This window comes from Rhinatrema bivittatum, chromosome 8 (assembly GCF_901001135.1).
Source record: "Rhinatrema bivittatum chromosome 8, aRhiBiv1.1, whole genome shotgun sequence".
Classification (NCBI taxonomy): Eukaryota; Metazoa; Chordata; class Amphibia; order Gymnophiona; family Rhinatrematidae; genus Rhinatrema; species Rhinatrema bivittatum.
In genome coordinates, this window is record NC_042622.1 from 142,661,837 (window position 1) to 142,683,912 (window position 22,076).

General features: G+C 44.5%; 1 protein-coding gene across 9 annotated transcripts in view; it reads left to right on the forward strand.

Annotated features, from left to right (window-relative positions):
• LTBP3 (latent transforming growth factor beta binding protein 3) overlaps positions 1-22,076 on the forward strand; it is a 91,042-nt gene that overhangs the window by 39,163 nt on the left and 29,803 nt on the right. For all 9 annotated transcript variants that reach the window (XM_029614038.1, XM_029614040.1, XM_029614042.1 and 6 more), the window contains 7 exons: positions 8,572-8,697; positions 8,795-8,926; positions 9,200-9,328; positions 9,816-9,935; positions 18,977-19,099; positions 19,541-19,663; positions 19,826-19,945. In XM_029614038.1, the coding sequence (XP_029469898.1) occupies positions 8,572-8,697; positions 8,795-8,926; positions 9,200-9,328; positions 9,816-9,935; positions 18,977-19,099; positions 19,541-19,663; positions 19,826-19,945 (873 nt within the window). The remainder of the gene's footprint in view (positions 1-8,571; positions 8,698-8,794; positions 8,927-9,199; positions 9,329-9,815; positions 9,936-18,976; positions 19,100-19,540; positions 19,664-19,825; positions 19,946-22,076) is intronic.

The window sequence follows — 22,076 nt, forward strand, 5'->3', positions numbered from 1 at the left end:
AGGAACACTACAACACAATATATCTGCACTAATTGAAACCATCGCCACCAACATCAATATGGCCATACCTGCCATTGTTCTAGTGGACTACATGGACAAAACCCCTCTATCACCAACCGGTGAACTCCTCCTAGATACCATGACAGCCATTGGGTTCAAACAAATAATCAACACCCCCACCCATAACTCCAGACACACCCTAGACCTAATATTCATCAATAATCTCAGAAAACCCCCACCCCCCCCATCAGCCTCCACCATCCCCTAGTCAGACAATAAACTCATCCACACCAACCTACAACTAAATCACCCACCCATAGAAGCAAACCAAACCAACAAACTCATCGAATTCACCAAACTCTGCCCAATGAATGAACTCACCAAAATCCTACCAATTAAACTAAAAGATCTTGACAAGAGCAACGCAAACTCTGCCACGAACTCCTGGACAGCCATCAACACTGAAGTAGCAAAGATCAAATGCCCGACTATCAAAAAAGTAATCAAGACCACCAATAAATACAAAACACCCTGGTACACGCCTGAACTAAAGAACATCAAGCACCTTCTAAGACAATCAGAAAAAAAATGGAGAAAAGATCCTACCCCTCAACTAAAAGACAGATATAGAACCATACTACATCTACAGAACAGACATTGAAAAGGCCAAAAGAGATTACTACGCCAAAAAGATCCATGACCACCAATTTAACCCCAAAACCTTATTTGCATACGTCTCAGACCTGATACAACCTACCCCAGACACACCTCAACAAGAATACTCCACCAGAAATTGTGAAGAACTCTCCAACTACTTCAACAATAAAATTGAAGATGCACATCTCTCCACACCATCTTGGACCCAATTTGAAACAGTTGCCTCAACTGAAGTAGAATCAATAATTCAAAACTAAACCCAGCTGCACACCCCATCGACCCCGTTCCTATAAAACTTCTAAAGCAAATCCCAAATATCATAGCCAGACCCATAGCAGATATAGTTAATTTATCACTCGAACAAGGCACTTTCCCTGACTCTCTCAAATGTGCAAGCATCAAACCAATCCTCAAAAAACTACAACTCAACAAAGCGGATCCATCAAATTACCGACCCATCTCCAACCTTTCCTTCATCGCCAAGATCCTTGAAAAAATCGTCAACCGTCAACTCTCAACACACCTGGAAAATCACATCCTATCCCCATCCCAACATGGATTCAGAAAACTCTTCAACACCGAAACACTCCTTCTTTCCCTCACAGACCACATCCTCAGAGACCTGGACCACGGCCAATCATACCTCCTCATCCTACTCGACTTCTCTGCCGCCTTTGACACTGTCAGCCATGAAACCCTACTAAACAGACTAAGTGACATCGGACTAGGCAACACCACACTCAAGTGGTTCAAATCATACCTGACAAAGTCAGACTTAACTCCGCTGAATCCAAACAAATCCCCCTTATACATGGTGTACCTCAAGGTTCATCCCTCTCCTCCACCCTTTTCAACATCTACATCCTCCCCTATGTACGCTTCTAACCGGATTAAATCTAACCTTCTTCCTATATGCAGCGATGTTCAGATTCTCCTCCACATAAAAGAAACTATCGCAAACACACTAAAAAAAACTTGGGACAACCACCTTCCGAAGATAACACAGCTACTATCTCAAATGTTCCTCAACCTCAACCACAACAAAATCGAAATACTTCACATCAACAACAAGACCATCTCAACCCTCAAAGACAACAACCCAGCACCTGCAATAGACAGAATAACCTCCTCAGCCAGAGATCTAGGTGTACTCATTGACAATGAACTCAACATGAAGAATCAAATCAATAAAGGATGGATTCTTCAAACTGCAAATACTCAAAAAAATCAAACCACTTCTCTGTACCCACTGCTTTTCTCCAAAGTTGACTATTGTAATGCCCTACTCCTGGGCCTCCCATCCAACACCCCCCGGCCACTTCAATTGCCCCAAAATGCAGCAGCAAGGTCACTCTCTAACACCAAAAAATCTGAACACATCTCACCAATCCTCAAAAACCTGCACTGGCTACCCATCACACACAGGATTCAGTACAGAGTCCTAACACTCATACACAAAGCACTATACACTGAAAAATTTGACTGGCTGAGCCCCACTTTCAATCCACTCAGAGAACACTCTGATCCATGAACACTGGACTCATTCCTACACCATCACCAAAAATGGCCCACCTAACCTCAACAAGGGAATGATCCCTTACAGTGGCAGGCCCAACACTCTGGAACAGCCTACCACCTCAACTCAGGCTCAACCCCACAACCCAATCATTCAAAAAGAACCTCAAAACATGGCTCTTCAATAAAGCATATCCAACTACCACCCACCACCCAACACATGAGGAGGTGCCCCCCCACACACACTCCCCTTACCACACCACCTACCACAGAACCGCATAACCACACATTGTGATCAACCCCAAAAAACCCAAGCTTTCTTACCACACTTGATACCAAGTTTTAACCATTTTCTCCACCTCTAATATAACCTATAATGACTCCCCACAGACCAACTGATATGCATGCTTCAAAGTTTCAATGCAAAAATGTTATAAAGTTCAATGCTATATTATATAAAATTAAATGCAATTTTTCATAAAGTCCGATGCAAAATGTTACAAAGTTCAATGTAAAATGTTCAAAGTTCAGTCTAAAATGTTACAATGTTTCAATGTAAAACAAGAAGTCTATATTGTTAGACTCCTCTGTTACACTGTAAACCGGTGTGATATGTCCGATGAACATCGGTATAGAAAAATAAATAAATAAATAAGCAGACTACTCTTTTAAGGCTCCTCAGGATTAGGGCTATAATCCCAGTACCTGCACCCCAGGAAAATACGGGGCACTATTCCATCTATTTCATCGTATCCAAGAAGGAAGGTTCCTTTCGCCCCATCTCGGACCATCCTGGACCTCAAGAGTGGCAACCGACATCTATGAGTGAATCATTTCTGCATGGAAACCCTATCTTCTGCACAACAATTTAAGAAATCATTAAAAACATACCTATTTCAGAAAGCCTATAGCTCACTGACTTCCTCTTAAACAATAAAATAATTTCTCTTCAACTTCGCTACATTATTCACATTAATCACTATTCAGAGACCAGTTACATAATATAGAACATAACCATACCTGTCTATTGTTAAGTCTTTTTTAGTTGTTATGGGTGTATTAGTTAAATTTTTAATTAATTAAATTTGATTTTTTATTTAGTTTTTTAATTTGCTATTTTATGTATGTTTATTTGTAAACCGTTTTGATTAATTCTTTGAATTGTAAAAGCGGTATATAAACATTTTTATATAAATAAATAATGCACCGAGATAATGGCTGTACAATTGGGAACATTCTTAACCTATCCTAGGCCTAGCTACATATTCCAATCCATCAAGAACATCATTTCCTACGCTTTGCGGTACTGGGTCGCCAATTATCAGTTCTGTGCATTGCCCTTTGGTCTGATCACTGCTTCCAGAACATTTTCCAAGATTATGGTGGTCATAGTGGCAGCATTGAGAGAAAAGGGAATACTGGTGTACCCATACTTGGACGACTGGTTGATCCAGGCAAAGTCTGTGGAAGAGAGTCTCTGGGTAACCAACAGGGTGACATCTTTGCTTCAGGAATTCAGTTGGGTTGTAAACCTGAATAAAAGCAGTCTCAAGCTCCCCCAGTCCTTGGAATATCTGGGCGTCTGGTTCAACACTAATCTGGGCAAAGTCTTCTTCCCGACTACGCGGATAAGGAAATTGATGTCTCAAGTGTGTCTGTTGATTAACACGATACGCCTGATGGTGTGGAGCTATCTTTATCAAGATCGACATCTATGAGTGATTCATTTTCGCAAGGAAACCCTATGCTCCTTGATAATGGCCGTACAATCAGGGGAATTCTTAACCTCCCTGGACCTATTTGAGGCTTTCCTATGCTTAGCGATAAAGAAGTTGATGTCCCAAGTGTTTTTGTTAATGAACATGATATGCCCGATGGTGTGGAGCTATCTTTGAGTCCTTGGCTTGATGGCGGCAACCCTGGAAGTAGTGCTATAGGCAAGGGCACACATGTGACCACTTCAACGTTCCCTATTGTCACATTGGAACTCGCAGTCTCAAGACTATTCAATTCGCCTCCACTTTCTAAGCAAGGAGAGTTTGGATCCAGGAGAGTGGGCATTGTCGGCCAAAGCCTTTCAACTGGTAGTAGATCGGTGGGGTTTCCCATCCATCGACCTGCTGGCCGCATCTCACAATGCGAAGGTCCCCCAGTTCTTCAGTCGCAGAAGAGATCCGTTGACCCTGGGGATTGTCGCTCTCATTCAAACCTGGCTGGAAGAGGAATTGCTATATGCCTTCCCTCCGTGGCCCCTCCTAGGCAAGGTCATTTTGCAGAATCGAGCACCACAGAGGATTAGTCCTACTATTAGCTGCAGATTAGCCCAGGCGTCCGTGGTATGTGGAGACTCCTTGTGGAGACCCCATGTACCTCCCACTGCACAGGGACCGGTCCTTTATGAGTATCCAACTCGATTCTGTCTTACAGTCTGGCCCTTGAGAGGGCTCGCCTGATGAAGTAATTGCCACCTTACTCTGCACACAGAAGTTCTCTACGTCCTTAGCATATGTACAGGTCTGGAGAGTATTTGAGGCCTGGTGCGAGGAAGGCGGTGTTTCCCCTAAGACAGTCAAAATCCCACTAATTCTGGAATTTTTGCAGGACGGCTTGAATAAAGGTTTGACCCTTAACTCCTTGAAGGTCCAGGTAGCGGCTCTCTCCTGTTTCAGGGGCGAGGTGAACGGAACCCGCCTGTCGGCTCTTCTGGGCATGGCCCATTTTCTGAAAGGGGTGAAGTACCTCTGGCCACCCCTACGGTGGCCAGTTCCCTTGTGGAATCTAAATCTAGTATTGGAGTTTTTGGCAGGACCCTCCTTTTGGCCGCTGTGCAGTCTTTCCTTGCATTTAATCCTGAAAATGGTGTTCCTGGTGGCTAGATGCTCAGCACGTCGCATCTCTGAACTACAGGCATTGTTATGTCAGGAACCATTCCTCTGGATGACTCCAGGAGCATTACAGCTTTGTACCATTCTATTCTTCTTGCCCAAGGTAGTCTCGGAGTTTTTCATTTGAATCAGTCTATTTCGTTGCCATCCTTAGATAAGCACAAAGACACGGAAGAATACTGACTCCTCCACCATTTGAATGTCAGTAGGCTTTTGGTGTGCAGTATCTGGAAGTTTCAGAACCGGTGTGAAAGACGGACTGTTTGTTTGTCCTTCACAGTGAAAGGAAGCAGGGCGAACCAGCTTTGCGGGCTACCATAGCTCGCTGGATTAGGGAAGTGGTCAAAGGAGCCTATGTGGAGGCAGGAAAGCCATTACCCCTTCAGGTTAAAGCTCATTCCACTAGGGCTCGGGCAGTCTCATAGGCAGAAGCTAGACTGCTGTCTCCCATCGACATCTGCCAAGCGGCTATATGGTCCTCCTTGCACACCTTCTCCAGGTTCTATCGCCTGGACATTCAGGCCCGGGAGGATGCAGGCTTTGCAAAGGCGGTGTTAACCGAGCTGCAGGCAGCCTCCCGCCCCGATCGGGAATAGCCTTGGTAGATCCCATTGGTCCTGAGTCCATCTGGCTACACACTAGGAAATGGAGAAATTACTTAACTGATAATTTCATTTTCCTTAACATATGGTCTCAGCATCCCACCCTCGGCTGCCCAAGAACTGTGCCAAGGATTCACCAGTGTAGTAGATATCAAATCCAAGAGATTACAGCTAAGCCTTTAATCCAGTCCCTGGATCAGGGCACCTATATTCTCACCGGGGTTCACTGTTTATGATTGGTTGAGTACAGTTACAGTTATCCATTTTTAATCAAGTTTTCAATCAAGTTTTTTCGATAGCATGTCCACAGTGGCTTTTGAAGAGAATACTGAAGGGCTGAGGTCACTGCAGGGGTGTATTTAGGGTGACGTCAGCTTTGAAACCTGACTCTGTCTCCATCTGCTGGCAGGGTAGGATAAACCCATTGGTCCTGAGTCCACTAAGGAAAATGAAATTAACAGGTAAGTAATTTCTCCATTCAAAACTAATGAATAGAATCACATTCAGCAATTTAAAACTCACATACTAATTTTCCAAATACCAATACAATATTTCAAATAACACTTCAAATAATACCCAATAATTAAAACTAATAAAAGATTTTAAATTCCCCGTTATCCATCCATACCTGGGAACTTATGATTTCCAGATGCCCTAAAATTGTCAAGGATTACCAGGCAGAGAGGAAGTGGGGTCTGTCTCCCACACACATGCTTTCTCTCTCACACACAAGCTCTCTGTCCCACATACATGTTCTCTTTCACACATTTACACACATGCTCTGTCTCACACACATACTGTCTCACAAACACATGCTCTCTCTCTCACTCTCCCATACACATGCTCACTCTGTCTCACTCTCCACTGAATCAGCAGACAGCAGCAGTCTCCTTCTTCAGCTCCCACGGAAAAGGGAACAACTTCCAGCCACGGGGTCCAATCTAGCTCTGATTTTGGGCTCCTTCCAGCAGATCTGCAGCAGCATGGCCCCGCCAAAATTGACAGTGTGGTTGGCGGGGCTTTAGTAAGTGGAAATTCCACAGTCCCCTTCTCACATACAGACACATTCATACCTCCTCTCTCTCACACATACACACACAGGCTCTGTTTCACACATATAACCTCTTGCTTCCTCACTCACAGGCTCTCTGGCTCTCATATATTCACATACACACACACATATATACAGGCTTTCTGGCTCTCATAGGCATATACACAAGCACAGGCTCTCATACACCCATCCTCAGCAGACTTGTTCCCTAGCCCCTGCTCCCCTCCTAGACCTCCATCCCCCAGCACTCTTGCTCCCAAGCCCCCTCTTCCCAGCAGTGTTGCTCCCCTTCACCAGCACTCTTGGTCCCAAACCCCTTTCCCCTCTCAGACCCCCAACTACCCAGCAGTCTTGCTCCCCTCCCCTCTCCTCGACACCCACTCCCCAGAAATCTTATACCCCAGCCCCCTCTCCCCTTCCAGATCCCACACTCCCCAGCAATCTTGCTCTCCAGACTCCTCTCCCATCCCAGAAACCCCACCCCTCAGAAGTCTTACTCCTCAGCAGTCTTGCTTCCCAGCTTCCTTTTCCGTCCCTGCCCCCCTACTCCCCAGAAATCTTGTTCCGCAGTTCCCTCTCTCCTCTCAGTCCCCAGCAGTCTTGTTCCCCCTCCCACACCACCTCACCCAGAATGCCCTCACTCACCGCAGGTGGCCAGTGCATGAATTCAGTGCATGCTGCTCACCCCTGCGATGCCACTGCAGTCCCCTCACTCGCCCTTCCTGCTCTTGAACAATTGAAGAATCGCAGCTTTGCAGCGTGGGCTGCTTCCTCCCTCCTGGCTTCCGGTGCCTGAATGACATCATCAGGTGCTGACAGCACTGCTTTTACATTTACTGAGGCCCCACATGGTGGCGCTATGGCGCCTTTCAGTAGCGGCACCTATGACCGTGGCCATATTGGCCTTAGGCACTCTATGGCTCTGGTCTATCCTCCCCTCCCTCCGAGATACCACCACCTTCATATGGAGAGGATCTCTCCTCCACCCCCTCCCACCCTACCGCAGGTGTGTTCTCTGCTCCCTCAGCAGCAGTTACCACTGCCTCCTTATGGAGGGGATCTCTCTGCTCCCCACCACCAGTCGCAAGTGCTGCCACCTTCTCCTTATGGAGGAGGTCTCTCTTCATCTTTCTATGGGCCTAATGTGAAAAGGTGCTTGGTAAAACTGTGCTAAAATTCAGTGTGCAGTTTTTTAACCCACATGGTAAAAAAAACCCCAAAAAACTTACCATTTGCTTACTGCACTGGAAGTTATGTTAATGTATTGGGAGTTAAAAAAACAAAAAACAAACAAAAAAAAAACCCCATTGAAACTTAAATTAAAATGTGTGTGCAGACTTTTGCATAGGCTGAATGCACATTTTAATTTGGAAGAAGGGGAGTTTTTGTGCACACAAGCATGTGATCCAGCCTCTGGCACCTCAGGGAAAAAAAACCACAGGGTCAGAAGAAAAGCCAAGTTCCCCTCCTTGTTTATACGTGCAAAAAAACATTTTTTGAGTGTATAAATCATATTTTCTGCACATAAAATCCCAACTACAAGTCCTAGCACCAGAATCCAACTTCTGCTCATAGACTAACTTTAGCTCTTGAAACTTTTTCATCTCTGATTAGGAGTTACGTTTCCAGCACTAAGAAAACATGAGGTAAGCCAGCATATGGCTCTGCATTGGGGCCTTCATTAGCTGAGGATTTACATGTAAGGGTGCTAACCGAAGCATACAGTTTTACATGCACATTTTTTTGTGTGCAAAAATCCTTGCTGCATCAGGAAGAAAGCTTTTTTTTTTTTTTTACCCACAAAAATGTGCACACTGCTGCACGCACCTAATTACATCGGCCTCTCTGTTTGTTGTCCCAGAGACAGACGAGTGTAAGCTGAACCAGAACATCTGTGGGCATGGGGAATGCATTGCAGAACTGACCGGCTACATGTGTCACTGCTACCCGGGGTATCGTCCGCACCCCCAGCACAGGTACTGCGTAGGTGAGTTCTCACAGATTGTTCCTCCCCCACACCCACGCAACCTTCTGACTCCTGGTTGCTCTCTGCCCTAACCCTGTTTCTCCTCGCCTCGTTGCAGATGTGGATGAATGTGATGGTGAACCCTGCGGGAGTGGCAAGGGGACCTGCATGAACACAGATGGCTCCTATACGTGCCGCTGCAGCCGCGGCTACAGGCTGCAGATGCACCACGGTGTGCGCTCCTGTGTTGGTGAGAGCCAGGCCTATGCTTTTTTTTTTTCTTTCCTTTCTTGTTCCTTCCCTTGCTTCTTTCTTCCCTCCCTTTCTTTGATTTATTTGCCTTGCATTCATACCTTTATGGGAGGGATAATTCAGGTCCTCCAACACCCCCTTTTCTCGGTGAGAGGCTGTCTGCACACTCGGCCTGGTGACATGGAGCCCCTGTTGTGGTCACCCGTCTTACCCCACCTCCTTGCCAAATGACACGCAAGAGTCACATCGCCGCTTTTCCTTCTCCTTCCAGACATCAATGAGTGCTCGAAGGCCAGCATCTGTGGAGATGGCCGGCTCTGCACCAACTATCCTGGTTATTACAAGTGCGAGTGCTACCCGGGGTACCGTGTGAAGCCTGGCCGGCCGCCAGCCTGTGAAGGTAAGTACTGACTCCAACCCAGGAGCAGGATGAGGGACAGAGGAGAAAAGAGGGGTGAGGGATCAGAGGAGAGCACAGGGGCAAGAGAGGGGGTGGGGGGCGGGAATGAGAAAGGAAAGGAGGGGGTATGATGGAAAAAGAGAGAAGGAGGGAGGTGCTGGAGAAAGAAGAGATCGTGAGAGGAGATAAAGGGAGAATGAAGGCGGTGGAGAATAGGAAAGACACAGGAGGGGAAGAGAGGAGGAGATGATGGAGAAGGGAAGAGGAAGGAGAGAATAGAGGTGAGAAATTGGGAAGGGAGGAGGATACATGAGGTCGAGAGAACAGGAGGCATAAACAGGGACTGGGAAGAATGAACACAAAGCACAGAAAGAGGAGAGAGAGAGATGGGGGGACTGGGTGGGAGATGAGATGTCTTTCTGAGAAGGAGGGGGCGGGTTTGGGAGCTGTGCTCTTTTTACTTTCTCATTCTTCCCTTCACTTTCAGATATTGACGAATGTCAGGACCCCAACACCTGCCCCGATGGGAAATGTGAGAACAAGCCGGGCAGCTACAAGTGTGTCCCCTGCCCCATGGGCTACAGCAGCCAGGCGGGCGAGTGTTATGGTAATGATGCCTCTCTTTCCTCAGAACGTCAGCAAGCCAAATTCACCTGGCACCAGCCTGCCTCTTATCTCCTTAAATGGAGAACCTGCATAAGCAGCAGTTCAGAGAGGGATGTGGAGGATAACTTGTTGCCAGAGGTTGATAGATGGATGAAAATTATTCTCACAGCTTGGAGAGGATCTGTATTTTCCACTTTAGGTAGTGTCACCAAATGGGTTTTTTTGCACCCACCAAGGCAAGAATGACACTCATTCATAGCTAATCCATGTTGGATATGATCTCAGGCTCTCAAATTCACTGCTAGCGCTCATCTCAGTATTTGCATTGTACCAAAAAAAGAGCCGCTTCCTGGAGTTCATACAATATAATGGGGCGGATTTTAAAAAGCATTTACATGCGTAAATCTGGGTTTTACGCATGTAAATGCACTTTACTCGAGTAAGTGGGCTTTTGAAAATTGCTACAATATATGCCATTGAATCGTCCATAGGATTTATTCGCATAAGTGCACTTTACGTGAGTAAATGGCTTTTGAAAATTGCTACAATAGTAGTTACATTTATGCGCGTAACTCCTTTGAAAATTACCCCCAATATGTATAAGGGATGAATCCTTACCCTTTTGGATCACTACAGGAAAACATAGAAGAAGATGTCAGCAGAAATGGACCAACCTTGATTCATTCAGTCTACCCGTTTTGTATTTCCCTACTGTGCTGTCGGAGGTCATACCCCCATATGTGGTCTTTCTCCCCCTTCCTCCACTAAGGTCTACTTGTGTTTGTCCCATATGTATTTGAATTACGACACTGTTCTGGCTCATATCACCTCCTCGGAAAGTCTGTTCCAGGTGTCCACCATCATCTCATTGAAAAAGTATTTTCTCACGTCCCCTTTCAGCTTCATATGACAACCCCTTGTCCTTGAGCTTTTCATTCTATGGAAAAAGCTGCTGATAATGTATTGAAGTCTGCTAGATTTTTGAGGATTTGTATCAAATCTCACCTTTTCCCTTCTTACTTCTAGAGAGTACGTCTTCAGCTCCTTCTCTCGCTCTGTTTATATTTTATAGTATAGCTGATGAACCATTTTAGTGGCCCTCCTTTGAATTGTCTCTACCTTGTCAGTGTAACTTTGTAGATTTTATTAATCTTATTTTCCACAGATTACAATATAATGATCATAAAATGACATACAAATACATCTCCATAAAAATACAAAATACATTTTGACAAGTTATATCACTTTCTTTAAAAGCTGACTTTCTTCTGTATGCCTGCCTAAAAAATGTAGTCTTAACCCTTTTTCTGAAATGTAAATAATCTGCATTCTCTCTCATATTATTCCCTCACATATTCCATAAAATTGGAGGCCTAATATTGAAAATGCCTTTTTCCTTGTTTCTGGTATTTCCAGCAACCTTTGATTTGTGGATTGAACAGTATGGGATGTTACATATGGTTTAATCAACTCAAACATGAGGACTGATCATACAAAACCTTATGTATTAATGTCAGCACCTTAAATTGTGTTCTCTCCTGTATGGGTGACCAGTGCAGCTTTTGCAAAACTGAAATGATATGCTCATGATACTTGATTCGTGCAGTAACCCTAGCAGCTGTGTTTTGGACTACTTGCAGCACTCACATCATAGTTTTTGGTAAGCCCAAATACAGGGCATTGCAATAATCAAGCTTGCACATAACCAAAGTCTGAATAATGTTTTTTTAAATCCACATCCAATGTCTCATTTTTCAGCTGCTGCTCAACTTAAAAAAAAAAAAGCAGATTTTGCCATTTCCATAACTGAAGGTTTTAAATTCCACGTAGTATCAAGTATTACACCAAGTTTGTTAGCTTCAGACACTATTGCAATAGTTCAGTTGTCAATCTCCAAGTAAGGCGTATTTATTTATTTAATTTAAATCTTTTCTATACCGTCGTTTGGAGGGGACCGTCACAACGGTTTACAATAAGGCACATAAAAGTAATGATACTAAAATTTGTCAGTTTACACAGGTGCCATAATGTTCGGTAACATAGTTTGTTATCAATGTTAATTGTTAAATGTGATGAATCATGTCCAGATCTCTCTCAGATTTGAGTACAAAGCTATCTTTAAACTTGTAACTTAACCTTTGTTGATGCGCTCTCTATTAAAAAAAATCTACACACTTGGTGATTATCGTAGTGTGTGTGTGGGTGCTAGATTGTACATACTTTGCCCTTCCCTGGCACTTTTTGTCCCTTCTCTTTTTGAAATGCTTGTTTAAAGAGCCAGGTCTTTAAACTCTTCCTAAAGATTTTGCTGTCTCTTTGTAATCTTAACTCCAAGGGCATGGAGTTCCACAGTATGGGTCTTGCCAAGGATAGTGCCCTTTCTCTTACTTGTGTTAGTCTTGCTGTTTTGACTGATGGAATAGTTAGGAGTGCTTTGTTGGCTAATCTTAGGTTTCTGTTAGGGACGTGTACCTGAAGGGCTGTGTTTAACCAGTCTGCGTTTTCGTTATGTATTAATTTATGTATGGTGCATAGTATTTTGTACTGTATTCTTTGTTCAATGGGGAGCCAATGTAATTCGGCCAGTGTTTCAGTGATGTGTTCTCTTTTACTTTTGCCGGTTAAAATTCTTGCAGCTGTGTTTTGCAAAATTTGTAGTGGTCTTAGTGAGGTGTATGGTAGCCCCAGTAGAAGGGCGTTACAATAATCAGTGCTTGCAAATATCAACGCTTGTAGTACTGATCGAAAGTTGGCAGTTGTTAGAAGTGGTTTAAGTCTTCTAAGAACCATGAGTTTGGTGTATCCCTCCTTTACTTTTAATGATATATGTTGTTTTAAGCTTAATTCTGTGTCAATTATTACTCCTAGGTTCCGTACTTTCTCTACTAGTATTAATTGTTGGTTGTTTTTGAGTGTGATTGGGCTCTGTTTGATTTCCATATTTTTTCGATCTAAATGTAGGCATTCTGTCTTCTCTATATTAATTACTAATTCCATTTGGTTTAGTAGCTGTTTGATGATATCTAGATACATGTTGGCTATGTTTAATGTTTTCTTAATTGTATCGTCAATGGGTAAAATTAATTGAATATCATCAGCATATATATAGTGTGTGGTTCCCAGACTAGCTAGCAGGTGGTATAGTGGTAGCAGGTATATGTTGAACAATGTGGCAGATAGGGTGGATCCCTGTGTATTAACTTCCGAGTTACGTCTACTAATCCACAATAAAACAGCTTTCTTTGTATTTAAAACCAACCTATTTCTCGTCTTCCATCTCATCATATTGGCAAGACAGTCCCTAAAACGATCTTAGAAGTACATTGTCATCTGCATTAACCAAATATAAAATTATATGTTGTCGGCATAGATATAATACACAGCTTTTAAGACCTCTAAAACAGTCCCCAGAATTTGTAAATAAATATTAAATAAAACAGATGATAAGGCAGAACCTTGCAGCAATCCTAATTTAATAGCTTTCAACTTGAGCACTTTTCTCCTATACTTGCCTGCTGCTTCCTATCTGTTAGGAGGCAAACCAGGCAAGTACAGTTGAGCATACTCCTATAGCTTACAGGCACTGCAAAAGGACCTTATGATTCACTGAACTGAATGCAGCAGCTATATCTAGCTGAATAAGCAGTACCAAATTCCCATTATTAATTTTTCGCTATATAGAATCTACTAAAGACACAAGTAGTGCTCCGTGCCTTGTGCCTTCCTAAAGCCGAACTGATATTTGTCAAATATCTCATTCTCCTTCAAAAAATTTGCCAGCTAAACCAATACCTATTTCTCTAATAACTTCCCTAGCGTAGTTAGATTTGTAATGGGATGGAACCTTGATAATCAACCCCAGGTCGATCAGGATCTTTTAATACAGGGTAAACTATCCTTCTTTTAAACACCTTAGGCACGCATCCTTCTGCAAGTGATTTACATAGAAAAGTAGAAATGACAGCAGAAAAGGACCAGATGGTCCATCCAAGCTGCCCAGCAAGCTTATGGTAGCATCTGCCATGCCGTACAGCTCACCCCCATACTTATCAGTTTCCCACACCGTCAAAGTCAGGGCCCTTGTTTGTTGCTGTCTGAGTCCAATTCCCTGTTACTTCTTGCCGTTGAAGCAGGGAGCTATGTTGGAGTTGCATCAAGAGTTTCAGGCTTATTGGTTAAGGGTAGTAACAGCCGCATTAGCAAGTTATCCCCATCTTTATTTGTTTTCCCACCCCATAAAAGTCAGGGTTCTTATTGGTTGCTGTCTGAATCTAATTCCCCATTTCTTCTTTTTGCCCTGCTGTTTGAAGCAGAGAGCAATAATGGAGTTGCATCAATGAAGGCTTATTTTTCCTGGCACTGAAGTCAGGCTATCCGGTCTGTAGTTTCCCGGATCATCCCTGGAGCCCTTTTTAAATATTGGGGTTACATTTGCTATCCTCCATTCTTCAGGTACAATGGTGATTTTAATGATAGGTTACAAATTTTTACTAATAGGTCTGAAATTTCATTTTTGAGTTCCTTCAGAACGCTGGGGTGTATACCATCCGGTCCAGGTGATTTACTACTCTTCAGTTTGTCAATCAGGCCTACCACATCATCTAGGTTCATCATGATTTGGTTCAGTCCATTTGAATCATTACCCATGAAAACCTTCTCCTCCCCAACATCCTCTTCAGTAAACACCGAAGCAAAGAAATCATTTAATCTTTCTGCGATGGCCTTATCTTCTCTAAGTGCCCCTTTAACCCCTCGATCATCTAACGGTCCAACTGACTCCCTCACAGGCTTTCTGCTTCGGATATATTTAAAAAAGATTTTACTGTAAGTTTTTGCCTCTACGGCCAATTTCTTTTCAAATTTTCTCTTAGCCTGACTTATCAATGTCTTACGTGATCATACATCTGCCGTGAATATCTACAAGTTCTCTCTAAATGGCTTCTCTCACCCAAGTAATCCCTCTCCACCCAAACAGTACACTATAACACCAGTCTCTTTTAAAGTTGTCATGTTCTTTGTTTGAGAGATGTATTTTTGCAACACAGCGAAACCAAAAATTATTCTTATATAAATAGCTTAGATTTGTTTTGCTTTTAGCTGGGCTATTAATACCACCCGTACTGAATGTAGCAATTTTATATGCCAGGTTCAGAATTTGCCTTACTTAGATTTCTTCTCACCCATTTCTTGACTGTATTGCCTGTTGCTTAACCGGGTCCCAGTATCAAATTTCAGTCTAAAAAGGCTCACTATCACGTAGCCACTGTGAGAATCCATCAGCTTACAATTCCAAGTATCCTTCTCCTCCAACAACGTCCCAGACCAACCATTTCAATATGTTTGCAGCGCCTGAACTACGACAAGTTTAAATCTTTAGACTTCTGCACAGTATACTCATTCCGCACTTGCTCTGTTTGGTCAGGCTCATGCCACTAAACTTAAGATTCAACAAAGAAAAACACACAGAGGAACAACAAAAACATTATCCACAAACAAATATGCACACATGCGCACACACACATTTGATATGTACATGTACATATGCATACCAGACATGTACACACTTAAATGCATGTCCATATATCCATTTGTATACGTGCATACACACAACCCCCCCCCCCCCAATAATCTCCCCCTCCCACTAACGCACTAAGCAACTCAGACCTTCCATTCATCAGTTTCTCATACTCTTCAAAACCCAAGTTTTCCTTTTTGTAATGCTTCAATAAAGATTGGGGGGGGGGGGGGGGAGAAATGGTTCCTTTTTTTTTTTTTTTAAATCTCCTCTTGATCTGCTTCCTTTGCGTCTCCAATGGCTTCAGCTAACTCCACTGTTCTTATTTATGCTGCTATCTTGGCGGAAAGGACTCCTTCGTCTCTGCTGCTACTGTTCCTGAGTCTGCTCCCTTGGACATCAGGGCAGGAAACCGCACCCTTCCTTGCTGCTTTCTGGCCTGGGACTTCCTCCCACACACAGTCTCCGTCTCCACGCTGCCTCAGCAGGGGATCTGCAGGGCACAGCCTAGGCGGGCTCCTGATTTGCTTTGATCTCTGGGAACGTGCTGAGCTGTTTTTTTTCCCTGCCATATCTCTATCAGAGGACGTTAGTTTTTATTAATATAGTTCTCTGCTTCATCAGGATTGTTCAAAAGCCTCCTCCTTCCAATAAAGGATAATTTTGTAGGGTACGGCATGCTTTCATCTCCCTCATGCATTTCTTTCTTATCTTTCACCGAGTCCCTTCTTTTCTGTGCTGTTTCAGCACCTAAGTCTGGTACGGTTATCATTTTATTTATTTATTTATTTATTTAAAATTTTTGTATACCGACATTCGTTAAGCAAACATCACATCGGTTTCCATGTAACATAAACTGGCCAACAGGGCTTTACAATGAAACTGATAAGGGAACTGGGTAGTGGGAAGAAGGGGGAAAACGAATGGAAAATACTGTACAAATATATAAGCGTAATAAAATGGTTAAATATAAGCAAAGAAAAATTATATACAAGTATTATATACTTGTATATAATGAAAAATTATATACAAGTAAATTATTTACAATAAAAAGTTCTGTGGAGGAGTTTGGAGGGGGAAAGGGGGGATAGGTGATATGCTTGGGGGTGAGGGGGGGGGGGAGATAGGTAGTATGCTTGAGGGGCAAGGAGAGGGGTGGGGGGAGGGGTGTGGGAGAAAGGAGTAACAAGCAGTGGGGTTCATGTGTAGGCTCGTGTGAAAAGCCAAGTCTTGAGATTTTGTCTAAATGTTTTGGCGCAGGTCTCATGGCGTAGGTGGGTGGGAATAGAGTTCCATAGGGAGGGTCCAGCGAGGGATAGCGCACGTTGTTTGGAGGTTGTTAGGTGGTAAGGTTTGGGAGATGGAGTGTGAATATTTGCTGTGTAGGGTGTTCTGGTAGGTCTGGAGGAGAAACGGATGTGTAAACTGTCTGAGAACCAGAGCATGTCAGGATTGTGGACGGCTTTATGTATGAGGGTGAGAGTTTTAAACTGGATTCTGGCAGTGATGGGAAGCCAATGAAGTTGTTTGAGAACAGGTGTGATGTGTTCTTTTCTACGGGAGCCGGTTAATACACGTGCAGCTGCATTTTGAAGCAGCTGCAGGGGGGCTAGGCTGTTCTTCGGGAGACCTAGGAGCAAAGCGTTTGAGTAGTCTATTTTGGATAATATAAGGGCTTGTAGGGCAGTTCTAAAGTCGTTAAAATGCAGGAGGGGTTTAAGTTTTTTTTGAGAGTGTGTAGTTTGTAGTAACAGTCTTTGATGGTGGAGGAGATAAATTTCTGAAGGCTGAATTGGGGGTCAAGGGTGACACCTAGGCCTCTTACAGTTTGGGAGAATGTAGGGAGAGAGGGGGGTGAATTGGCTGCAAGTGTAGGTAAAGAATTGATGGATTGCGGAGAGATGATCATGAGTTCAGTTGTGTTGGGGTTTAGGGCTAGGGATAGGCCACCCAGGTTTTATAGGCAGTTTGACCTTTCTGTCTCACTAGTGTTTATGATTTTCTTTCTTGAGACTGACGCATTTGAATTATTACAGGTCTAGGTTCAGCATTTTCAGCTGGCTTCTACCTCAGCTCCCTGGGATCAGCTCTCTCTTCCCCATCCTCTGCCTTTTTCTGTAACCTGGCCAGCATTTTCTGCAATTCTGTGATCTCAAACAGTCTCTTCTTACCATCTTCCTCTAATGGACTAATGGCGTGTTTCAGCCTCTCCAATTCTCTGGGCAAACTCTTCCGACCTTGTCTCAGTTCTGTCTGGGTGGCCTATCCCTGTTGCAGTGTAATTAGATTTATCTCACCTCCTTGACGGGCCGGCGCAATAAGACGCGCGCTCAAAACGGGAGCGTGTTCCTAACGCACGCACAGCCACATCCTCTGTGCACCCGATGCAGTATTTAAATGAGATCGAAATCGGGGAAGCATAAAAAAGGGTGCGCTAAGGGAGATTTGTGCGTTTCTGGCGCTGAAAGGAATTTATTGCAATTGAGCTCCCATTGCAACGAGCGCTCAGTACAAGCATCCGTTTTGATCATGCTTCGTTTTGGTTATTTTGCTGAAGATCATAGACTTTGCTGATTTTAATGTTGAAAGTTTATTTTATCAGACGCCCATTGCTATGGGCATCTAAATTGTGCAGTCATAAGAAGTGGGTTTTTTTTGTTGGTTTTTTTTTAATCAAATCAATATATAGTGGGGCGGATTTTAAGAGCCCTGCTCGCGTAAATCCGCCCGGATTTACGCGAGCAGGGCCTTGCACGCCGGTGTGCCTATTTTACATAGGCCTGCCGGCGCGCGCAGAGCCCCGGGACTCGCATAAGTCCCGGGGTTTTCCGAGGGGGGCATGTCGGGGGCGGGGCCGAGCGGCGCGCCGTTTTCGGGGCGGGACGCGGCATTTCGGGGGCGGGCCCGGGGGCATGGTTTCGGCCCAGGGGCGGTCCGGGGGCGTGGCCGCGCCCTCCGGACCCGCCCCCGGGTTGCGTCTAGGTTCCGCTCTTTGAACTGCTTGTTTAATGACTTTCATTAATACATTTCTTTGAAGATTTTGATTTTGCATTTCTTGAGGGCAGATTTAAAGGGATTTGCTACACACTTTTCCTTGGGTGTTTTATCCTTGAGTGAGCTTTTGCGGCTTCTCCACTTCATTGTGTGCAGCTTTTAGGTCTTTGACCTAATTTGATTGTGAGCATCCGTATGCATAACTTTTCCAGTTGTTTTTTCTACTTTCTGCTCTCTTGATAGAAACATAAGTAATGTCACAAGACTGGGCAACAGGGAGCATGAGGCATGTTGGTGCCACTCCTGCTGAGTCGCTCACCAGGGTTTGGGGTGATGCTTTTGAAATCTTTGGCAGTGAGTTCTAAGCTTACAAAGATCACTGTCTTCCTAGATGGGAGTCATTCTCACAGCTGGGGGAGTTTAGGGTCATAGCAGTATCTGGAGGTGGTGGATGAACCCTTTTCACTTGTGGAAGAACTGAGCACTGACGTCATCTTTTCTTCTCTCTGGACTCCTCATCTTGCCCTGTTCAGATGTGGATGAGTGTGCCGATAGCGCTCGGTGTGAGAATGGTTGGTGTGAAAATCTGCCCGGCTCCTTCCGATGCACCTGCCAGGAGGGATTCATATCAGCCCCTGAGGCCAGGGGCTGCATGGGTAAGTGTGCCCGCTTTGCAAGTGTGTGCATGTTCTGTCAAACATATATACAAGCGTTACTGGAAAATATAGGGGAACAGAGAAGAGGATGGGAGTTTGGCCAACATATGGACTGGTAGGGCTACTCGGGAGATGAGGGCTTGGCTGACACATGGATGCTGCAAAGCCGGTGTATCTATGAAAGATAAGAGATTTTATTTATTTATGTTACAACTTTTTTGTACCGACATTCGTGGGTACATCATATCGGTTTACAATGAATTAGGAGAAATACAGCGAACAGGGGGGGAGGGGGGGACGACGACAGCAAAGGGGGATAAATGAGGCAAAAGGCATAATGTAAGGGTGATTCAATGGGTGCAAATAACAAGAAATATAAAGAATATAATATGGTGCATAGTAGAAACAGAAAGAGATGATTGTTTCCATTTCTCTGTACAGATGTGGATGAATGTAAGGAGCAAGAGTTGTGTGCCCATGGGACCTGTGTTAACCTGGTTGGCTCCTTCATGTGCCAGTGTGATCTGGGCTACCAGCCTTCCCGGGATAACTTCAGCTGTGAAGGTGAGGTAGGAAGGGCCTGGGATGCAATTATGCAATCCCAGGTTAGCCAATGCTGGTAGGGTACATCCATTTTCATGCAGCCCGGGATGTGCAGACAGCTTCCTCCCTCTCACACACATCTTTACCTCTCTCTCTGCAATCTGCTTTTATTTCCTTCTGCAGATGTCAATGAGTGTGACTTTCCTTTTGCCTGTGTTGGAGGGATATGTGCCAACTCGGATGGCTCCTACATCTGCCAGTGTCCGGAGGGATACCAGCTCCTGCTCGGGAGGAAGTGCAAAGGTAACAGAGCACCTACTCCACCATGAGACAAAAGTACTGGGAAAGTCTTGTCACAGACGGGTGCGTCTAGAACAATTTATGTTCCTTGTTCTCTCCTTTCTCATGCACACTTATTTGAACATCCTTTGACTAGGTGGTGGGTTTTTATATGCATTTAATTTAGCATTTTCAAAATACAAAAATACACTAAGAGGTCCATATTCAGAAGCATTGAACTGGATAATTTATTTAGATTTATATTCTGCCTTTCAGCCACTTCAAAGCAGATTACATTCAGGTACTGCAGGCAGAGCTGTAACCTGGCCATTTGGTACCTATAGCCAAGTAAAAAAAAAAAAAAAAGTGCACTCTCACCCTGAACACAACCTACAGCACCACGAGCCGAGAGACTCTGATTTTTGACCCAGCGGCCTTTTCTTGGGTGAAATATTTCCAGGGACTACAGGCCTTTGTACAGGCGCAGTCTACTTCCTTTCTTGCCCCTGTCCGGACAGAGTCCCAGCCGGCCCCCTCTCCCTCTCCCCTTCCTGTTGGCAGACCTCGAGGCATGCCCCACCTGACCAAGGGTATCCCTAGTGGGGACTCTGATGGCACAGACGAAGAGCAAGATCTCTTGGAAGAAAAGGAAATTTCCCCGGGATTAGAACTGTATCGAACCATGTTACAGTTCTTTCATAGAGATGAATTACCGGCCTTGGTTTATCAGACCCTGAAAATGCTGGGAGTTCCTGGAGCGGAATCTGTGATAGAACCAAAGAAGAATCCCATTCTGATTTCCTTGCGCAAAGCCTCTTGTTACTTCCCAGTACTGGAAGCCATCCAGGAGTTGACTGACCTGGAATGGGATGCCCCAGAAGCAAGTTTTAAAGGGGGCCGGGCACTAGAAGCTCTGTACTAGAGATGTGAATCGGAACTGATATTGGATCCGATTCTGGTTCCGATTCACATCTATAGAGATGTGAATCGGAACTGATATCGGATCCGATTCTGGTTCCGATTCACATCTCTACTCTGTACCCACTGGATCCAGCAGTGAAAGAACATTTGCATTTCCCTAAAGTGGATGCACTGGTCTGCGCTGTCTCTAAGCAAACAACTATCTCAGTGGAGGGAGGAGTAACCTTAAAGGATGCGCACAATATTTGGTTGGAGTCTATCCTTAAACAAGCCTTTGACGCAGTAGCTATGACCTTACAGATTGCTTCTTGCTGTGCCCTGGTAGCACATTCATGACTACTTCTCTCTCAGGATGTGGATGAGAGAGGTGAAGCCAAGAGCGGGGGTGAAACTAAGAGCGGCTATGGAACTCGCTGCTGCGTTTTTAGCAGACGCGGGCTCAGATTTAGTCCGTACTTCAGCCAGAGGAGTGGTAGCGACCAGAAGACAGCTATGGCTGCAGAATTGGTAGGCCAACCCAACTTCCAGACCAACCTTACAAAGATGCCCTTTAAAGGATCACTCCTTTTTGGAAACAAATTGGAAAAACTGGCCAGTAAAAGGGGTGAATCTCCAGTCCCCCGGCTACTGGAAGATAAGAGGAAGCAGCTGCAGCACCCCTCGTCTATGAGGGGCCGGTCCAGGGGCTCCCAACATTTCCACCCCTACAGAAACTGGACATTTCAGAGGCCTCAGCCCCTTGGGAGAACTCAGTCCTTTTGTAGTCGACAGCCCAAGAAAGGTGCAGGTTCGGGTTCAGGCTTGTCCTGAACTTTCCAATGAAATTTGGCTGACCCATCTTCAGAATGAGGAGATAGGGGGGGTCGACTGTCTCACTTTTACCAACGGTGGGTCGAGATCACTTCGGACAAGTGAGTACTGGAAGTCATACAAGAAGGATATGTTCTGGAATTTCACAGCACTCCTCAGGACATATTCATGATGTCTCCTTGTCACTCCCAGGACAAAAAGCAGGCAATGGAGATTACGCTTTTAAGACTGCTCAGGATGAGGACAAGAATCCCAGTACCCCTGCCCCAGGAAAATACAGGGCATTATTCCATCTATTTCATCGTACCCAAGAAGGAAGGTTCCTTTCGCTCCATCTTGGACCTCAAGATTGTCAACTGTCACCTACATGTGAGTTCTTTCTGCATGGAAACCTTACACTCTGTGATAATGGCCATTCAATTGG